Source organism: Bos indicus, chromosome 10 (genome assembly GCF_029378745.1).
Source record: "Bos indicus isolate NIAB-ARS_2022 breed Sahiwal x Tharparkar chromosome 10, NIAB-ARS_B.indTharparkar_mat_pri_1.0, whole genome shotgun sequence".
NCBI lineage: Eukaryota > Metazoa > Chordata > Mammalia > Artiodactyla > Bovidae > Bos > Bos indicus.
In genome coordinates this window covers 20,039,794-20,054,101 of record NC_091769.1, presented here as the reverse complement: position 1 = coordinate 20,054,101, position 14,308 = coordinate 20,039,794, and the positions used below count along the sequence as shown (strand labels likewise).

Genomic DNA, 14,308 nt, shown 5'->3' with positions numbered 1-14,308 from the left:
GGCCTATTGGGACCCCAGGGAACATGGCCCTTGCTCTGTGTCCTTGTCAAACTGTGTTTTCCTGGAGGGAAGGCAGAGTCCCATCCAGCTCATGTCCCCAGAGCCCAGGCACTCCCGGGAGAACCCCATCCTAACAAGAAGAGGGGTCCGTAGAGAGAGTCAACGTTTAGCCACGGCCCTCCCCCCATCCCCGCCGGTGCCCTTATTCACCGTGTCTGCCACCTGCTTGGCCTCAGGAAGTTCTGCTCTGAGTGCATCCCATCTCCTCCTTGATGAGGTGTGCCTTCCTGCAGAAGCCGGTGAGCCCTCCTACCTGATCTCCCTTGAGCTTGTGCTCACGTGCGACTCCACAGCAATATTCTATTTTTACTTCATTCTCCTAAGTGGGAAGAGCTGTGCTGGGGCCTTTTTTGTTTCTTGTAAGCCAGCTGAAGAAGTTCTCCATTGCTGGCCCCCTCTACAATTTCCCCCAAATGGTCTTAGTGACGCTCAGAGAGGTTGGACCACTAGCCTTAAGGAACACAGCATCCTGGCAGTTCAGGGCCATTGTAGAGTAGGTGACCCCTGCTGTATAGTTTGGTGTGTGTGTGTGTGTGTGTGTGTGTGTGCACGCGTGCACGTGCATGCTTTTATGCTACTGTGTGTCTGATGAGTGCACAGATTTAGAGTCTCCAGTACAGGGCTGGGGCCTTCAGAGAAGCAACGGGTTGATGTCTTGGGTGCTCCTCATGGCCAGGGCTGGGCTTGGCTGTGCCGTTGAGAAGGTGCAATAACAATTCTTTCCCCGAAGAACTCTTTCCTCTGCACCTTCATGGCTCCCCATGTCCCCAGAAGAGTCCTGACTACTCAGTCTGACATTCAGCATGCCCCCATCCTTTCTTTGGGTCAGGATTGAGTTCAGGGAGGGAGTGTCATGGATTTCTGAGATGGGTGCTTTTCTCTCAGCAAGCTTTCCCCCTGGCCAGCTGCCCTTGGCTAGCCTCTGCACTGCAGAGATCCATGGAATCAGCATGTCTTTAGAGAGTGTCTGGCTCCATCCTCTCATTGTACCACTGTGGACACTGAGGCAGGGATCGTGGGAGGCAGGGACTCCTTCAAGGGCACACAGCAAGTAAGAGACTGAAATGGGTAGAACCCAAGACTCTTGGCCCCTGGTCTAGCTTCCTTCTGCTGGATAGCACACACCTCCTTCTTGCAACCACAAGGCCAGCCTTCCTGACCAGTGGGCACTCTCAGGTCCCATCCATTTTGGGGTTTTTGTGCCCAACAAGCCATGCTGCTCCCCCCTAGACTGAGGGCTTCTCGAAGAGGGACTGAAACCGCTAGGTGGCATTCTGGGGGGCCCTGAGGAGCTCCAGTCCTTTATGTCTCAGCTCAGAAAGATTTCAGCAAGAGGCAAGTGATAGATAAGAAGTGATTTATTAGAATAGGATGCTTGTGAGGCTTACAAGTGGGTGGGTGAGAGGGTACCATGCCAAGAACTTAGTGGGCTACAGTTTTATAATCAAAGGAGACTAAAACCACCTTATTCCTCATTCTTGAGTAGACATCACACTTCCATCATCAGTTCCTCCTCTCTGTTGTGTGGGGGAATTTTCTTGTCCCTATATGGTCAAGCCAGGACTGTCATGGCACTATGGAAAAATTATCTCAGGTCTCAGTACAGTGAGGGTCTTACACTTTGAAATGTTCCCTTTCCACACACCTCTGGATCCCCTTAGTCCTGAGGCCAGGACCTGCATCTAAGTGGTTGTAAGAATAATAATGATGATGGTAACAGCCAGCATATGCTGATTACTTGCACTGTGTAGTACATTATTAATGTTATCTCATTGAATCATCTTGGAATCCTGTGAGATGGGATTAAAGGTCTCATTTTGTACATAAGAAAACAGACTCAGAGAGGTTGAGGGATTTGTCCAAGGCCACACCGCCAGGTATCCGGACACTAGAGAGCGTCTCTGCTGCACTGTCTGCTGTGACCTAGCTGCTCCACGTGTGGCCCCTGGACCAGTGGCCTCAACATTGCCTGGGATCCTGTAAGCAATACAGGTGTCGGCCCTCACCCCACACCCAGTGAATCCGAATTCCCCAGGTAATTTAGGCACTGTGCAGTGTGATTAAAAGATCACAGAAGGGGAAGGGAAGGTTCTAGCAGTTTCAGCCCTCACACAGCTCACCTTCTCCTTGCGGAATGGCTGCAACTAGCCCTCATTGTTTGCTGAGGGACTAGGAACTCAGCCCAAGACTGAGAGGGACCAGGGAAGAGTTACCAGGGAAGAGGCAGGGGTAAAATGCCATTTTGTCTGGGTCTTCAAAAAAACAGAAACAAAGCCAAATTATGTTCTTCAGGTAACAGCGCATCCTCACAGGAAAGCGAGTTCCCAAAAACACTCCAGAATCTGGATAACCCACCATAAGCCCAGCGTTAGCTGGATGCCCTTGTCTGAATCGCATTGGTTGGGAGGCAGCCTCAGGCGGCCGAGGGAGCAGCTACCTGGGAGCCCTGTGATTCTGAGTCAGAGAGTTTGAGGTGGGTTAAAAATAGAGCCCTAGTGGCCAGGCGGGGTTGGAAGACAGCAATTCATCTGCTGTAGGGGAAGACCCCAGGCTGGGTCAGGGGACGGTGGACCAGAGGAGGGGGGTAGGGGAGGCGTTTATTCCTCTCAGAGGCCGGAGTTGAGGGCGATGGGAGGCAGAGCTTTCCGGTGTGAGAGGGGCGGGGAGGCAAAAAAATACCCGACTCCTGCGCCGCGTCCCCTTCGGGTGGGTGGAGCGTGGTGAGGGGGGCTGGGCCGCAGCTCTGCCTCGGAGAGCCTGTGATGGGGAGGGGCTGGTCCCTGCTTCCCAACAGTTGTTATTGGTTGTGGGAGAGGGAAGGCAGGGAAGGTGTCCCACGTGTGTGCGTTCCCGCGCGGGGCGTGCGTACGTGTGTGTATGTGTGAGTTGTGGGCAGGCACGTGGTCTCCTTTGCCGGTTACACCTGCCCTTCAAACGGCCTCCCTCTGTCTCCTCATCCTTAACCGCCTCCAGAAAATCTGCTCCTCCTGCCGTTGCGTTAAGACAACACCTTTGTCTCAGCGCCTAGGAGTTCCCCGCGGACCCGTGTGTCTTACATCAGCGGACTCTTCACCGCATGGGTCACTGGTCCGTGATTAATTTTGGGGGGGATTATTTTTCTGATTAAAAGGTAATATTTGCCCATTATGGGGAATTTAGAAAATAAAGAAAGCTATAATATAGAAAACAAAAATCACCCATAATCCACTACTTAGAAATAGCCATGTGACTTCATTTTAAAAATTTTTGACAGTCACCCTCTCTCCCCACCGCAATAGTCTTTAATACACGCATTTATTGAACAATAAGACAATTTTACTGAGACCTCACTCCCCCCACCCTTCTCCTTCTGGGTGCCGCTATTGTGGCTACATCTGGGAAAAGGAAGAGGTGTCATTTCTGCTCTTGGTTAGCACACAGCAGGTGTGGGGAGACGAGACTAATCCTGGGTCTTCAAAGCGGGGACGACGTAGGGGAATTCAAGGGAAGAAATGGAGTTGCCTCTTCCGTGCCCCCCCCCACACCCCACCTTCTGGATCTCTGTGCAAGCCTATCAGGTAGATGGGAGAATCTGCCAAGTCCCCACCAAGGGGGCGTGCCTGAAAGGAGGGGGCGTGTCTGTAATGAAGGGGCATGCCTGAAAGGAGGGGGCTTGGTGTGTTCTGCCTTGCCAGGCTTGTGCTGGTCAGGATGGAAACACAGTCGTGGCCTTGGTTGACATCTTTAGCCTCAGTCACCCCCCACCAGCCCCTGTCATCCCTGTGTTAGAACCCCGACCCCACATTCTCCTGGCCCGTCTCTTATTCATCTACCTTCCCCCACCCCAGCTCCCACTCCTCCTCCGTTACTTTTCTGCCATCATCTTCACTAGGTGGGAGCCATTTGCTAGTGGATGTTGTTGGGAGTTTTCGGGTCTTGGCGCGGGGGGGCAGCGGTTTGCATGGGATAAGTTCTCCCTGCTCTTGGAGGAGGCCTGTGAAGGCTTCGTGGGAAGGAGTCAGGGTCTCAGAGGGCTGCCCATTTTGTGTAGCTTCTGCCGGGCCTCCTGCCACTCAGTCTCTGGCTCCCAAGGGACTCATTCAGTCATTCATTTATTCACTCATCCACCCATTCCCAGGCTTTTTTTTGGACCTACCTCATAAAAGGAACTGCACTAAGTTCAGAGAGTCAAGTGACTACAATTACATCCTAGTGTGATAAACTGCTCAGTTCAGTTCAGTCCTTCAGTGGTGTCCAACTCTGCGACCCCATGGACTGCAGCACGCCAGGCTTCCCTGTCCATCACCAACTCTCAGAGCTTGCTCAAACTCATGTTCATCAAGTTGGTGATGCCATCCAACCATCTCATTCTCTGTCATCCCCTTCTCCTCCTGCCTTCAATCTTTCCAAGGGGTACCTCGCCAGATTTCCTGGGAGAAAAAGAAGACCTCCCAGGAAAAATGACAGCTCCTCTGAACCAAGTGGCCTGGAGTGGGCAAGGCTAGGGAGGGTATCTCCAGGCAGAGGACAATATGTAGGAAAGCCTAGAGGAGAAGAAAAGTCCTGGGTGCCTGGGACACGGAAAGCTGCTGAGTGTGTCTGGAGCAGAACACCCAGGACAGGGCTAGAGGAGGCTGAGTCAGATCAGGAAGTGCCCCCAAATGACAGCAAGGAGCTTAGATTTTAGCTGGGCGCCTGGAAGGACTTTGGGTTTGGCAAAGCATGGAGAGGATGCAGACCCTGAGGTCTGTGGGGTCCTGGGAAAGGCAGGAGCCCAGGTAAGAAGATGCTGAAGTGGGCCAGGTGGTGGGTTGATGAGCCGTGCTGGATCCCACATGATTGAGTGTTGGAAGGTAAGCAAGATGGGAGAGTCGAGGATAATTCCCAGGTTTCCAGGCTAAGTGTCTGGATGAATGGTAGTATCACATGCTGGGAGCACAGGTTTGTGCAGGGAGCTGCTAAGTTATATCTGGCTCTGTCAAGAATGAAGTTCCCATTGGACATCCAGGTGTAGGTGTGTAGTCAGCAAGAGAGCACATGGCTGTGGGCTCAGGACAGAGAGGTATGGTTTGGAAGCCAGCCGAATAATTTTGAGACCTTGGGAGTTGGTGAGGTCACCCCAGGAGAGTGTAAAGAGGGAGAGGAGGTGGGGGCCCCAAGAAACAAAAACATTTAAAGGTCACGGAGGGAAAGAGGAGCTCCTGCAATGGGAGGGAAAGGAGAACCAGAGAGAACAGAGAAGAGCCAGTGGAGCAGAGTGTCTCAGCGGAAATGGTGCACAGTGTCAGATGATACAGAGGGTCAAGATGGAATGGACCGGAAATTGTGGGATTTGGCAGCAGGATGTGTGCCTCGGCAGTGTTGCTGCAGGATTGAGAGGCATGCTGGGGAAATGGACGTGGAAGTGAGAGAGTGGGGACGGCCACACGTCTTTCAGGAAGCTTGGTTCTGAGGGGAGAAAAGATAAGATAGTGGGGGTTCGGGAGTGATTTTATTAAGTGCGAGATCTTAAAAGCTGATCAGAAGGGCCTGAAGATATGGGCGAGAGAGGGGATAACCTGTAATGTTCCTGGGGAGGAAAAAGGGAACAGTGTTGAGAGAGCAGATAGTAGAGTCATCAACTGATTCCTTGTGACTGGGGGGTGGAGGGGGAAAGCGGGGAGGGAGAGAGACAAGCAAGGGAGTAGTCAGATGGCAGGAAAAGAAGGGGGCATTTTGCAGGCTTCTGTTTCCTCTGTGAAGAAGTGCTGTTATCTGCTGGGAGGGAGGGGGAAAGTGGTGGTTTCAGAGCTTTGAGGAGAGAGGAGATAATTTGGAAAGGCCGCTGTGGGAAATGGGTGGGAAAGGCTGTTAGGGTCTCCTGGAGGATAGGCTGGCAGAGGTGAGGACCCTGCTGAGTACAGAAACACTGATGAGGAAATAGAGACACAAGGAACTAAGGCACTTGGTATTTAGTAGGACTGGTCTGAGGTTGTGAGGTTTTCTGTACAGCCCATCCCCTTCCATGGAAACAGGGGAAGAGCTGATGATGGCTCTGAGTTACAGTTATGATCTAGTGAAGTCGGGGCCAGAGGACGGGGCAAGAGAGGTTGATGAGCAGAACCACTATGTGTGGGGGGAATGGGAGGAGGCAGGAGGGTTCTCACAGGATAATTAGAGGGCCAGTGACTGCAAGCTCCTGGGACACCAAAGAACAGACTTAGCATGATTGGATAAGAGAACTGGCAGAAAAGGAGGTTAGGGTGGGAGAGAGCACTGCTTATCTGAGATTAAAGATGGACCAACTGCAGACAGTGACCCAGTCCAGGATGTGCTGTTGGAAGGGACTGGAGCGAAGACTTTAGAGGCAGGACTTCAAGCCAGTGGGAGGCTGGGTGTTATTGCTGGTTGATGAGGGGAAGTAGAAGTCACCCAGGATGAAGGCAGGATTCGCAATGGAATAGAAGATTGTGAACCAGGTGCCAGCCTCACCACGGTCCCCAAGAGTGGCGAGTGGATGCTGTAAAGAAGGCCAGCAAATGACAGGATGCTCAAGAGATCTTGTAGACATTCCTACCACAGGCAGGAAGAGGCATTAGCGTGGACAAAGCTGCTCACTCCACCCTAACCTTGAGGTCTGTGGGGTTTGGGAGAGTGACGTCCTTAGGACACAACTAAAGTTCAGGTAAGGGAAAAAGCAGGTGGGTTAGAGGATGAAGAAGTTGAGAGTGAAGGTACTGTGGAAGAGAGCACAGGGGACAGGTTTGGGAGGGAGAGAGGGAATAGGAGGAGGCACAGAGTTTAGGAAAGGGAAAATACTATCGACTGGGTTTATATTTGTATAGAGCGATAACAAGTGGGACTCTGGAGTCAAGCTATTTGGGTGTGAAATCCCGATCTACCATATACAGCAAATTTCCCAACTTCTTGAGCCTCAGTTATCTCAACTGTAAAATGGGCGTATTCATAGTATCTACTTCATAGGATTAGATGAGATAGTCTATATAAGGGTCTCAGATGAGTACCTGGCAAACAGTAAGTTGTTGATGGCTGTCCTGAATTCTCATGAGCTTCATGGTCAGCTTGTGCAGTTATCTGTGCTGGGCCTAGAATGGAGGGGGAAGCTCTTAGCTCCCATCTAGTTCTCAGACATGAAGATGCCTGGCTTCTTTGTTTCGGGGCTGGAAGGAGAGTTAGGTAGTACCTGGTGAAACGGGCAGAATGTGACGACTGCTATCGCAGACACACTGCACAGTCAGGTGAAGTTCATGGAGGAGGAGGCAGTTGAACTGCCTCCTTTTGGATGAGAGAAGGGACTTCAAAAGACGGGGGTTCAAGAGATAGGGGCAGTTCTCAGAAGGAGGAGGAACCACAAAGTGGACGGACATGAGGCCACAAGTTGGGTGTCCCGTTGGCTCCTGTGAACGAAGTGGAAGGGAGAAGAAGGAAGAGGAGTCATGGGTGCGGATCAAGGAGCTTGAACCTTCCTCTATAGCCACTGGGGTCTCCAGAGTGGAGTTCAAGCATGGAGTGACATAATCATAATGTGGTTTGGCTAGATAACCCAGAGAGCATGTGACATGGAGGGAAAGAAAGAGGAGGCAGGGGATGAGGTGGGTGGCAGGGACAAAGTCTGCATGAGGAGTAGTGAGGAACTGATCTAGGACAGAGCTTTGGGGACAGATTCAGAAGCTGTCATTGAAGGGGCCAGACAAGACTTGATTGCTGCTAGGGGGACCTGCAGGGGCAGGTGGGAGGACAGAGAAAGCAGCTGAAGGTGGCTGTGAGGTTTCCAGCCCAGGTGATTGAAATGCTGACTGTGCCCTTCAGCTTTGAGGAGGAAGATGCTGAGCTCAGCCTTGGACTTGTTGGGTGGAGGAGCCAGCAGGCCCTCCAGGTGGCAGGCGGGAATGCAGTCTGGTGCTAGGAGTGGTGTCTGAGCCAACTGCGTGGGGGGCAGGGGGAGGGGTACAAGATGGAGCTGTGGGTGTGCTGCTTATCTGAGAGAAAGCACGGGAATACCTCCCCCTGCTGCTGCCAGCCCTGCAGGGGCACAAGCATGTCTGCAACAAGGCCCCTGCACTCAAGAAACCCACAGCATTCTAGGAGATCCAGGGCCAGACCTTGGGCTGGGCTTCAGTGAGAGGCTGAGAAGGCTCAGAAGTGGTAGCATTTCAGATGAATGTTGAAGATGGAAAAGATCTTAGCAGGCAAAAACCCAACATTCTCTTCCTTGCAGCCGACAGGATTCCCAGTGGCTACCATTTGTGTCAAAATGTATGCAAATGGATGTGCAAGAATATGTATGTGTGAAAATGGATATGTGTACAAAGGCAGAATTGCCAGATGACCCTCCCCATCCCATTGTTCCCTATGAACAGTGGTACAAAGATGAGAGCGTGTGTACAAAAATGTTTTTGTGTCTGTGTGTGTGTGAGAAAACATATGTGCTCAGAGGCAAGCGTGGGCAGGTGTGGACAAGAAGAAACTAAAGGAGGTCATCCCTGCTCTGGGACTTCCACTTCTGCCTCTGTTTTATCACCCTTCACATCCTCTTCAGCCTCCAGGGAAGAAGAGGGCCCTTGGTCTGGCCCTTGAGTTTCTGAGTTCAGGGTCAGGAGCCTCCTGTCTTCTCTTCCCTCAGCTCCCCTGAGGCCATAACCTTCCTCTCAGACTGTGAACTGTTCCAGGTATTAATGGAGTGGGCTGTTGGGCTTTGTGCCACCCCCTTCCTTCTGCATGTGCCCCCGACCACCACTCCACTCCACCAAAGCCGACCCACAGGCCATTCCCTCCCTTGCTGGCTCTGACTTCCTCTTAACTTAGAGAACACTGGGATGGGGAAGGTCGTCTGGCTTTGGGGAGACCAAGTCTTCTAATTCAGGTTTGTGCCAACTCCAGCATGCCTGAGTCTGGCTATCCATTGCCTCCCTGCCAGGGCCTGCCACCCGCCACCATGGATGTATAGAGTCTGGATTGTGAGATTTATTCATGAATGATTCTACACCCAGTGGGAGTGGGCAGGGGAGCATTGGGCATAAAGCTTGAGGCTTTGGAATGTTACTATTCCTTCCTTTGTGAACCTCAGTTTTCCTTTTTACAGGTTGGGTACAACTTGCCCTACTGGCTGCTGATGACTGGGGTGCTTTTAATACTCAAAAGTTGTGTTGGTTTGCTCATCCAGGAAGTACCTCAGGAGTCCTGGTGTCAGGAGGATGAGTCCCCTTGAAACCTCTTTGCAACCTTCTTGTCTCTGGGGTGGGGGCTGTACCTGCTGTGGCAGGCTTACCTCCCCAGTGTGATGCAAAGATGCCAGAAAGGTTTGTCCACCTCCCCACATTCTGCTGAGGTGCCTAAACTCGCAAGAGGTCTGACTCAGGAGTTCCACTGACCTCTCTGAATTTGGGGTCTGCTCCTTCCTAACTGTGTGGACTTGGGGAGATACTGCTCTCTTGAGTCTCAGTGTCATCATCTATAAAATACAGATAATAGCAGCCACATTAGTCCTGGTGTGAGGAATAAATTAAGTAATGCATTGAAAGCACCAAATATTAGCAAGTGCTTGATATACAAGTTTTGGGGTCTTTTTGAATAGAGTGTTGTCAGTCACCAAGGAGTCCCCAATGAAAATGCCCAGGGACATTAAGGAATCACTTGAGATGCTTCTGATCACTAAGACTGGAGGAGAAGAGGGGCCAGAGAGGTGTGGAGGCTGTTGCCAACTTCCCCTGGCTGGACCAGTGCGGTTGGGCTGGCAGGCACACCGGGAGCTGTCCGTGGTGCTGAACATCAAAAAAAAAATTTTTTTTTTTTTTTTTTTTTTTGCTCTTACCCGGCCCAGCCTTCAGAAATCTGTGCAATCGTCTGGCAAAGAGTAAGGAACATAGTGTACACGGCCAAGGTCAGCTCCCAAAGCCCAACTCCGATTACCTCTTCCAGGAGCACTTTATGACCTCATCCGTCTAGGCCCCCAGGAGCCCACCTTTTCAGATGCCTGGGCTGCCTGAGATGGTTTCTTACATCATTGCCCAACATGTCTTCTGTCTAAACCTTGTCCTCTGATTGGACCATGAGCTCCCTGAGATCAGGGCATCTCTCTGCTGAGTTAAATAGATTCTGCCATCCAGTTGTCCAGGGAATATTTTGGGCCCTGACTTCCACCACTGGCTACTTGAACCATTATAAGTTCCCTTTCACCACCCCAGCAGATGCTTTGCTTTGACTCTTCCCTGGAAGATTTCACTTACCTTCCTCACCTCTTTCCTGTTGACTTGAATTACTTATTTACTCATTTAAAAATATGGGCTAGGCATAGGTCAGAGCATTTTACAAATATCAATTCATTTCACTCTTTAAAAAGTTCCACTAGTTCGTTAATATTATCCTCATGCAGCAGATGAGGAAACTGAGGCTTAGAGAGATTAAATGACATACTAGTAAATGATGGAACCAGGAATCAAGTTCAAGTTGGTTGGCCTAAGAGCCTGTACTTCTTTCTTCTTACCACATTATGCTGCCCTTTGAGTTTCTCTTTGATGCTCCAGAACAGTGGTGTGTGGGAAGAAGTGCTCTAGTATTCTGACCCCAGCCCAGATCAGGCACCAGAAATATCCCTTAGCATCTGGAAACTCATGATTGAAACAATTAGTCAGAATGCAAGGAAATGGGTGTTTTTGCCTCGTGTAATTTGGTTTTATGAAGATCACTAAATGCAAACATTCTCCTGTTAATTACTGCCTCAAATTTGGGCTGTAATTGAGAGAACTAGAGCTTGGAGAGTGTAGAAACTGCTGGAGTGGCAGGCCTACCCGAGTCAGCATTCCCAGCCGCCTTGCACCCGCTCTGTTAATTTTAGAAACTCTTCCAGTCTGGGTATATTATTAGCTTTATGTACAGAGGGCCACAGGGCCCTCCATGGCCTCTATGTCACAATTTTTTGTTTTGTTTTTCCCAAGAGATTAAGTAAAAGGAACAATGACCATGTGTATATAGGGGTGTTTGCACACTGCCTGTGTGAAAGGGGATACCTGTGTATGGCACTAATGAGTTGTCAGCAGCTGTTTTTGAATGAGTTCACGAGGCTGAATGAAGCATGTACACAGCTTGAAAGCAGCATAGAAGCTGAAACCACTCTTGCAGGGCCCACGAGTCATTAGCAGGATGCTCCGTGTGCTGTGGAGTGGGTGTGAAGGCTGGGGTGGGTTTTCGCAGGTGGCATAAGGGAGTGGGGCTGATGAAAGGGTGGTGGGCTAAGGGGCAGGGAAGGAGACAAAGTTGACCTCTTGGCACCAGACTTAGAATGAAAAGCCTTAGCCCAGTGAAGCTCTGACTTGAAGTCTCATCTTGAGCCCCTGAAGAACATGGCTTTCAAAGGAGCGGCCAGAAGCTGTCTTTTGGGAAGCCGCACTTGCCTGGGCTGTGTGACATGGGACAGCCGCCTTGCCCTTCTTCCCTGAAGCAGGCCCTGCCCTCTTCTTGACTCATAGCATCATTTTGAGTCTGACAAAGAAAACAAGTTGCTGTGGAGTAATTTTTTTTCAAACTTTGACCTCATTAGGCAGGGACACTTTGGTTTTGTCCTGCTGTCTCCACTCTCTTCCTCCTGGCTTCCCTGTGGTAGAGAATTAAAGATGGCTGAACTGTTATTTCTCTTGGGAGAAGATAGGCTATGTCTGCCCAACATAATACCTTTATCTGTCATTGTGTAACTGTCTAAATTACTAGCAGAGAGAAAAGCTCTGCAGTGCAAGTCTTTTGTTTTAGGGCAGCTCTGGAGTGGCCGGTGGTTGGGCATATCACGCCTCTAGACACAGGGTCTACGCTTTCCTATGCTGTCTTCATACTCCCTGCTGCTGCTGCTGTGAAGTCGCTTCAGTCGTGTCCACCTCTGTGCGACCCCATAGACGGCAGCTAACCAGGCTCCCTTGTCCCTGGGATTCTCCAGGCAAGAACACTGGAGTGGGTTGCCATTTCCTTCTCCAATGCATGAAAGTGAAAAGTGAAAGTCAAGTCACTCAGTCGTGTCTGACTCTTCTCGACCCCATGACCTGCAGCCTACCAGGCTCCTCCGCCCATGGGATTTTCCAGGCAAGAGTACTGGAGTGGGGTGCCATTGCCTTCTCCACTTCATACTCTCTAGGGGCCCTTTTTGGGCCAGGTAGGAGACCTGTGAGTTAGTTTTTACCTCCTCATATTGCTTAACCTTTCAGAGGCTTCACCCTGAGGGTCCCTCCCCACCTCCCCCGGGAAGTATTAGCAGTTGCTTTGAGGCCTTGGGAGAAGTGATGCTGGAAGCCCCCTGGTCTCATTCCATCGCATTGAGTAGTGCTTGAAATCCCCCGTTAACACTGCCTATCACTTTGCTGTACACCTGAAAGGAACACAACATCAACTCTCATAAAAGTTTAAAAAAGTTTTTTATCACAAAAACTTCCAGTTAACTGAAACAGTGTATGTACCTTCTACCAAATAATGTTTAAAGGAAACTTTTTAAGAAAAAAAATGAGAAAATATTTCTAATAGTTTATTGTGATTAATGTATTGATTGTGCAATCTGTGTTTATGTAAATGTGTACTTGAACATGAAAAATATCTACTTTGCTAAGTATAAATTATTTGTTGGAAAAAATGAAATTGTTGAAGTATATTAGAAAAAAAAAAACAACAACCCTGCCTGCATTTGAAGATATCACTGACTTTCCTGACCACTGTGTTAGAAGCAAACCTCTAGGGGAGAGACATGGTCAGAGGTTTTCTGACTGTAGGGAATAGACTAACAGGAGACCTGCTCCCCAGCACCAACCCTGAGAGCCAGTGTGGGAGAAGGCCAGATCCGAATTATAGGACTGAGTGTGCAGACCTCATTGCACAGTGGGGAAACTCAGGCCCAGATGGGGAGGGCACCGGCCTGATGTCACACAATGTTAGTGACAGAGCTGGGACTGGATCCCACGCCCACAGTCTCCCAGACTCCCGCTGTGCGTCTGATCCTGCCCTGTTCTCTGGTCACGGTCTGTGGCATGTCTGACTGCCAGCCTGTCTCAAGCCACAGTTGACCATCAGGGAGGATGGAGCAGCCTGGCCTGAGCCTGGGGGTGGTGTGGGGTAAACTACTTCTGCTGCTAAAACAGCCTCTCACCTCTCTCTGGATGTCATTATTTAGTTTGCTTCTCAGCCTCTCACTGGGGTATAGGGATTGGAGTAGGAGGCTTGTCATCGGGGAGTTCATGGAGAGGCAGGCAGAAAGCATCCCTAAGGATGACTAAGGAAGAGCCTCTCGCTATGCCAGTCACTACATCTTGCCCCGGTACCCACGTGCCTATCTCCTGCAGGACTTTGGAAGCTCTCAAGACTTCTCTCTCCACCCTTGCTCTCTTTGAGCTTTCTTTTGGGGTCTGTCATTCATTCCCTCTCTCCTCCTATGACTGACCGGTGTGTCTCTGGGCAGATTTTACTGGGACCTGACCATGCTGCTGCTGATGGTAGGAAACCTGATCATCATTCCCGTGGGCATCACCTTCTTCAAGGATGAGAACACCACACCATGGATTGTCTTCAACGTGGTGTCGGACACGTTCTTCCTCATCGACTTGGTCCTCAACTTCCGCACAGGGATCGTGGTGGAGGACAACACAGAGATCATCCTTGACCCACAGCGGATTAAGATGAAGTACCTAAAGAGCTGGTTCGTGGTGGATTTCATCTCCTCCATTCCTGTGGACTACATCTTCCTCATTGTGGAGACACGCATCGACTCGGAGGTCTACAAGACTGCCCGGGCCCTGCGCATTGTCCGGTTCACCAAGATCCTCAGCCTCCTGCGCCTCTTGCGTCTCTCCCGCCTCATTCGATATATTCACCAGTGGGAAGAGGTGAGTGTTCAGATCCAAACCTCTTCAGGGGAGAGGTACCTCCCCACCCCGAGGGGAGTGATGGGTCAGCAAATAGTTGGATATGGGCTGTCGGATTGTAGTAGGCACATCTCCTCCAAGAGGACAAATATTAGTAATTTCTTGACTTCTTACCATGTGCTAGATACTACACAAATCACTTTACAGGCAGTATCCCATTTAAGTTTCAAGCATGGAAGGTACCAAATAGGTACATGTAAGTACTCATTTTTCACATGAGGAAATATAGAAAGATGAAGGGATTTAGATAAGGGATTTATGAAGGGATTTATATAATGTCACAGAATTATTAATTGGTAAATCTAGACTCCATAGCTTGTACTGTTAATCACTGCACTTTATTGTGGGGTCTGAAAACTCATAAGTCTGGCAGAACATAT

At 50.2% G+C, this 14,308-nt stretch overlaps 1 protein-coding gene across 1 annotated transcript in view; it reads left to right on the top strand.

The window, feature by feature from the left end:
* Positions 1 to 14,308, top strand: part of HCN4 (hyperpolarization activated cyclic nucleotide gated potassium channel 4) — a 42,166-nt gene that overhangs the window by 11,569 nt on the left and 16,289 nt on the right. The window contains exon 2 of the mRNA XM_019968244.2: positions 13,466 to 13,889. Coding sequence (XP_019823803.2) covers positions 13,466 to 13,889 — 424 coding nt within the window. The remainder of the gene's footprint in view (positions 1 to 13,465; positions 13,890 to 14,308) is intronic.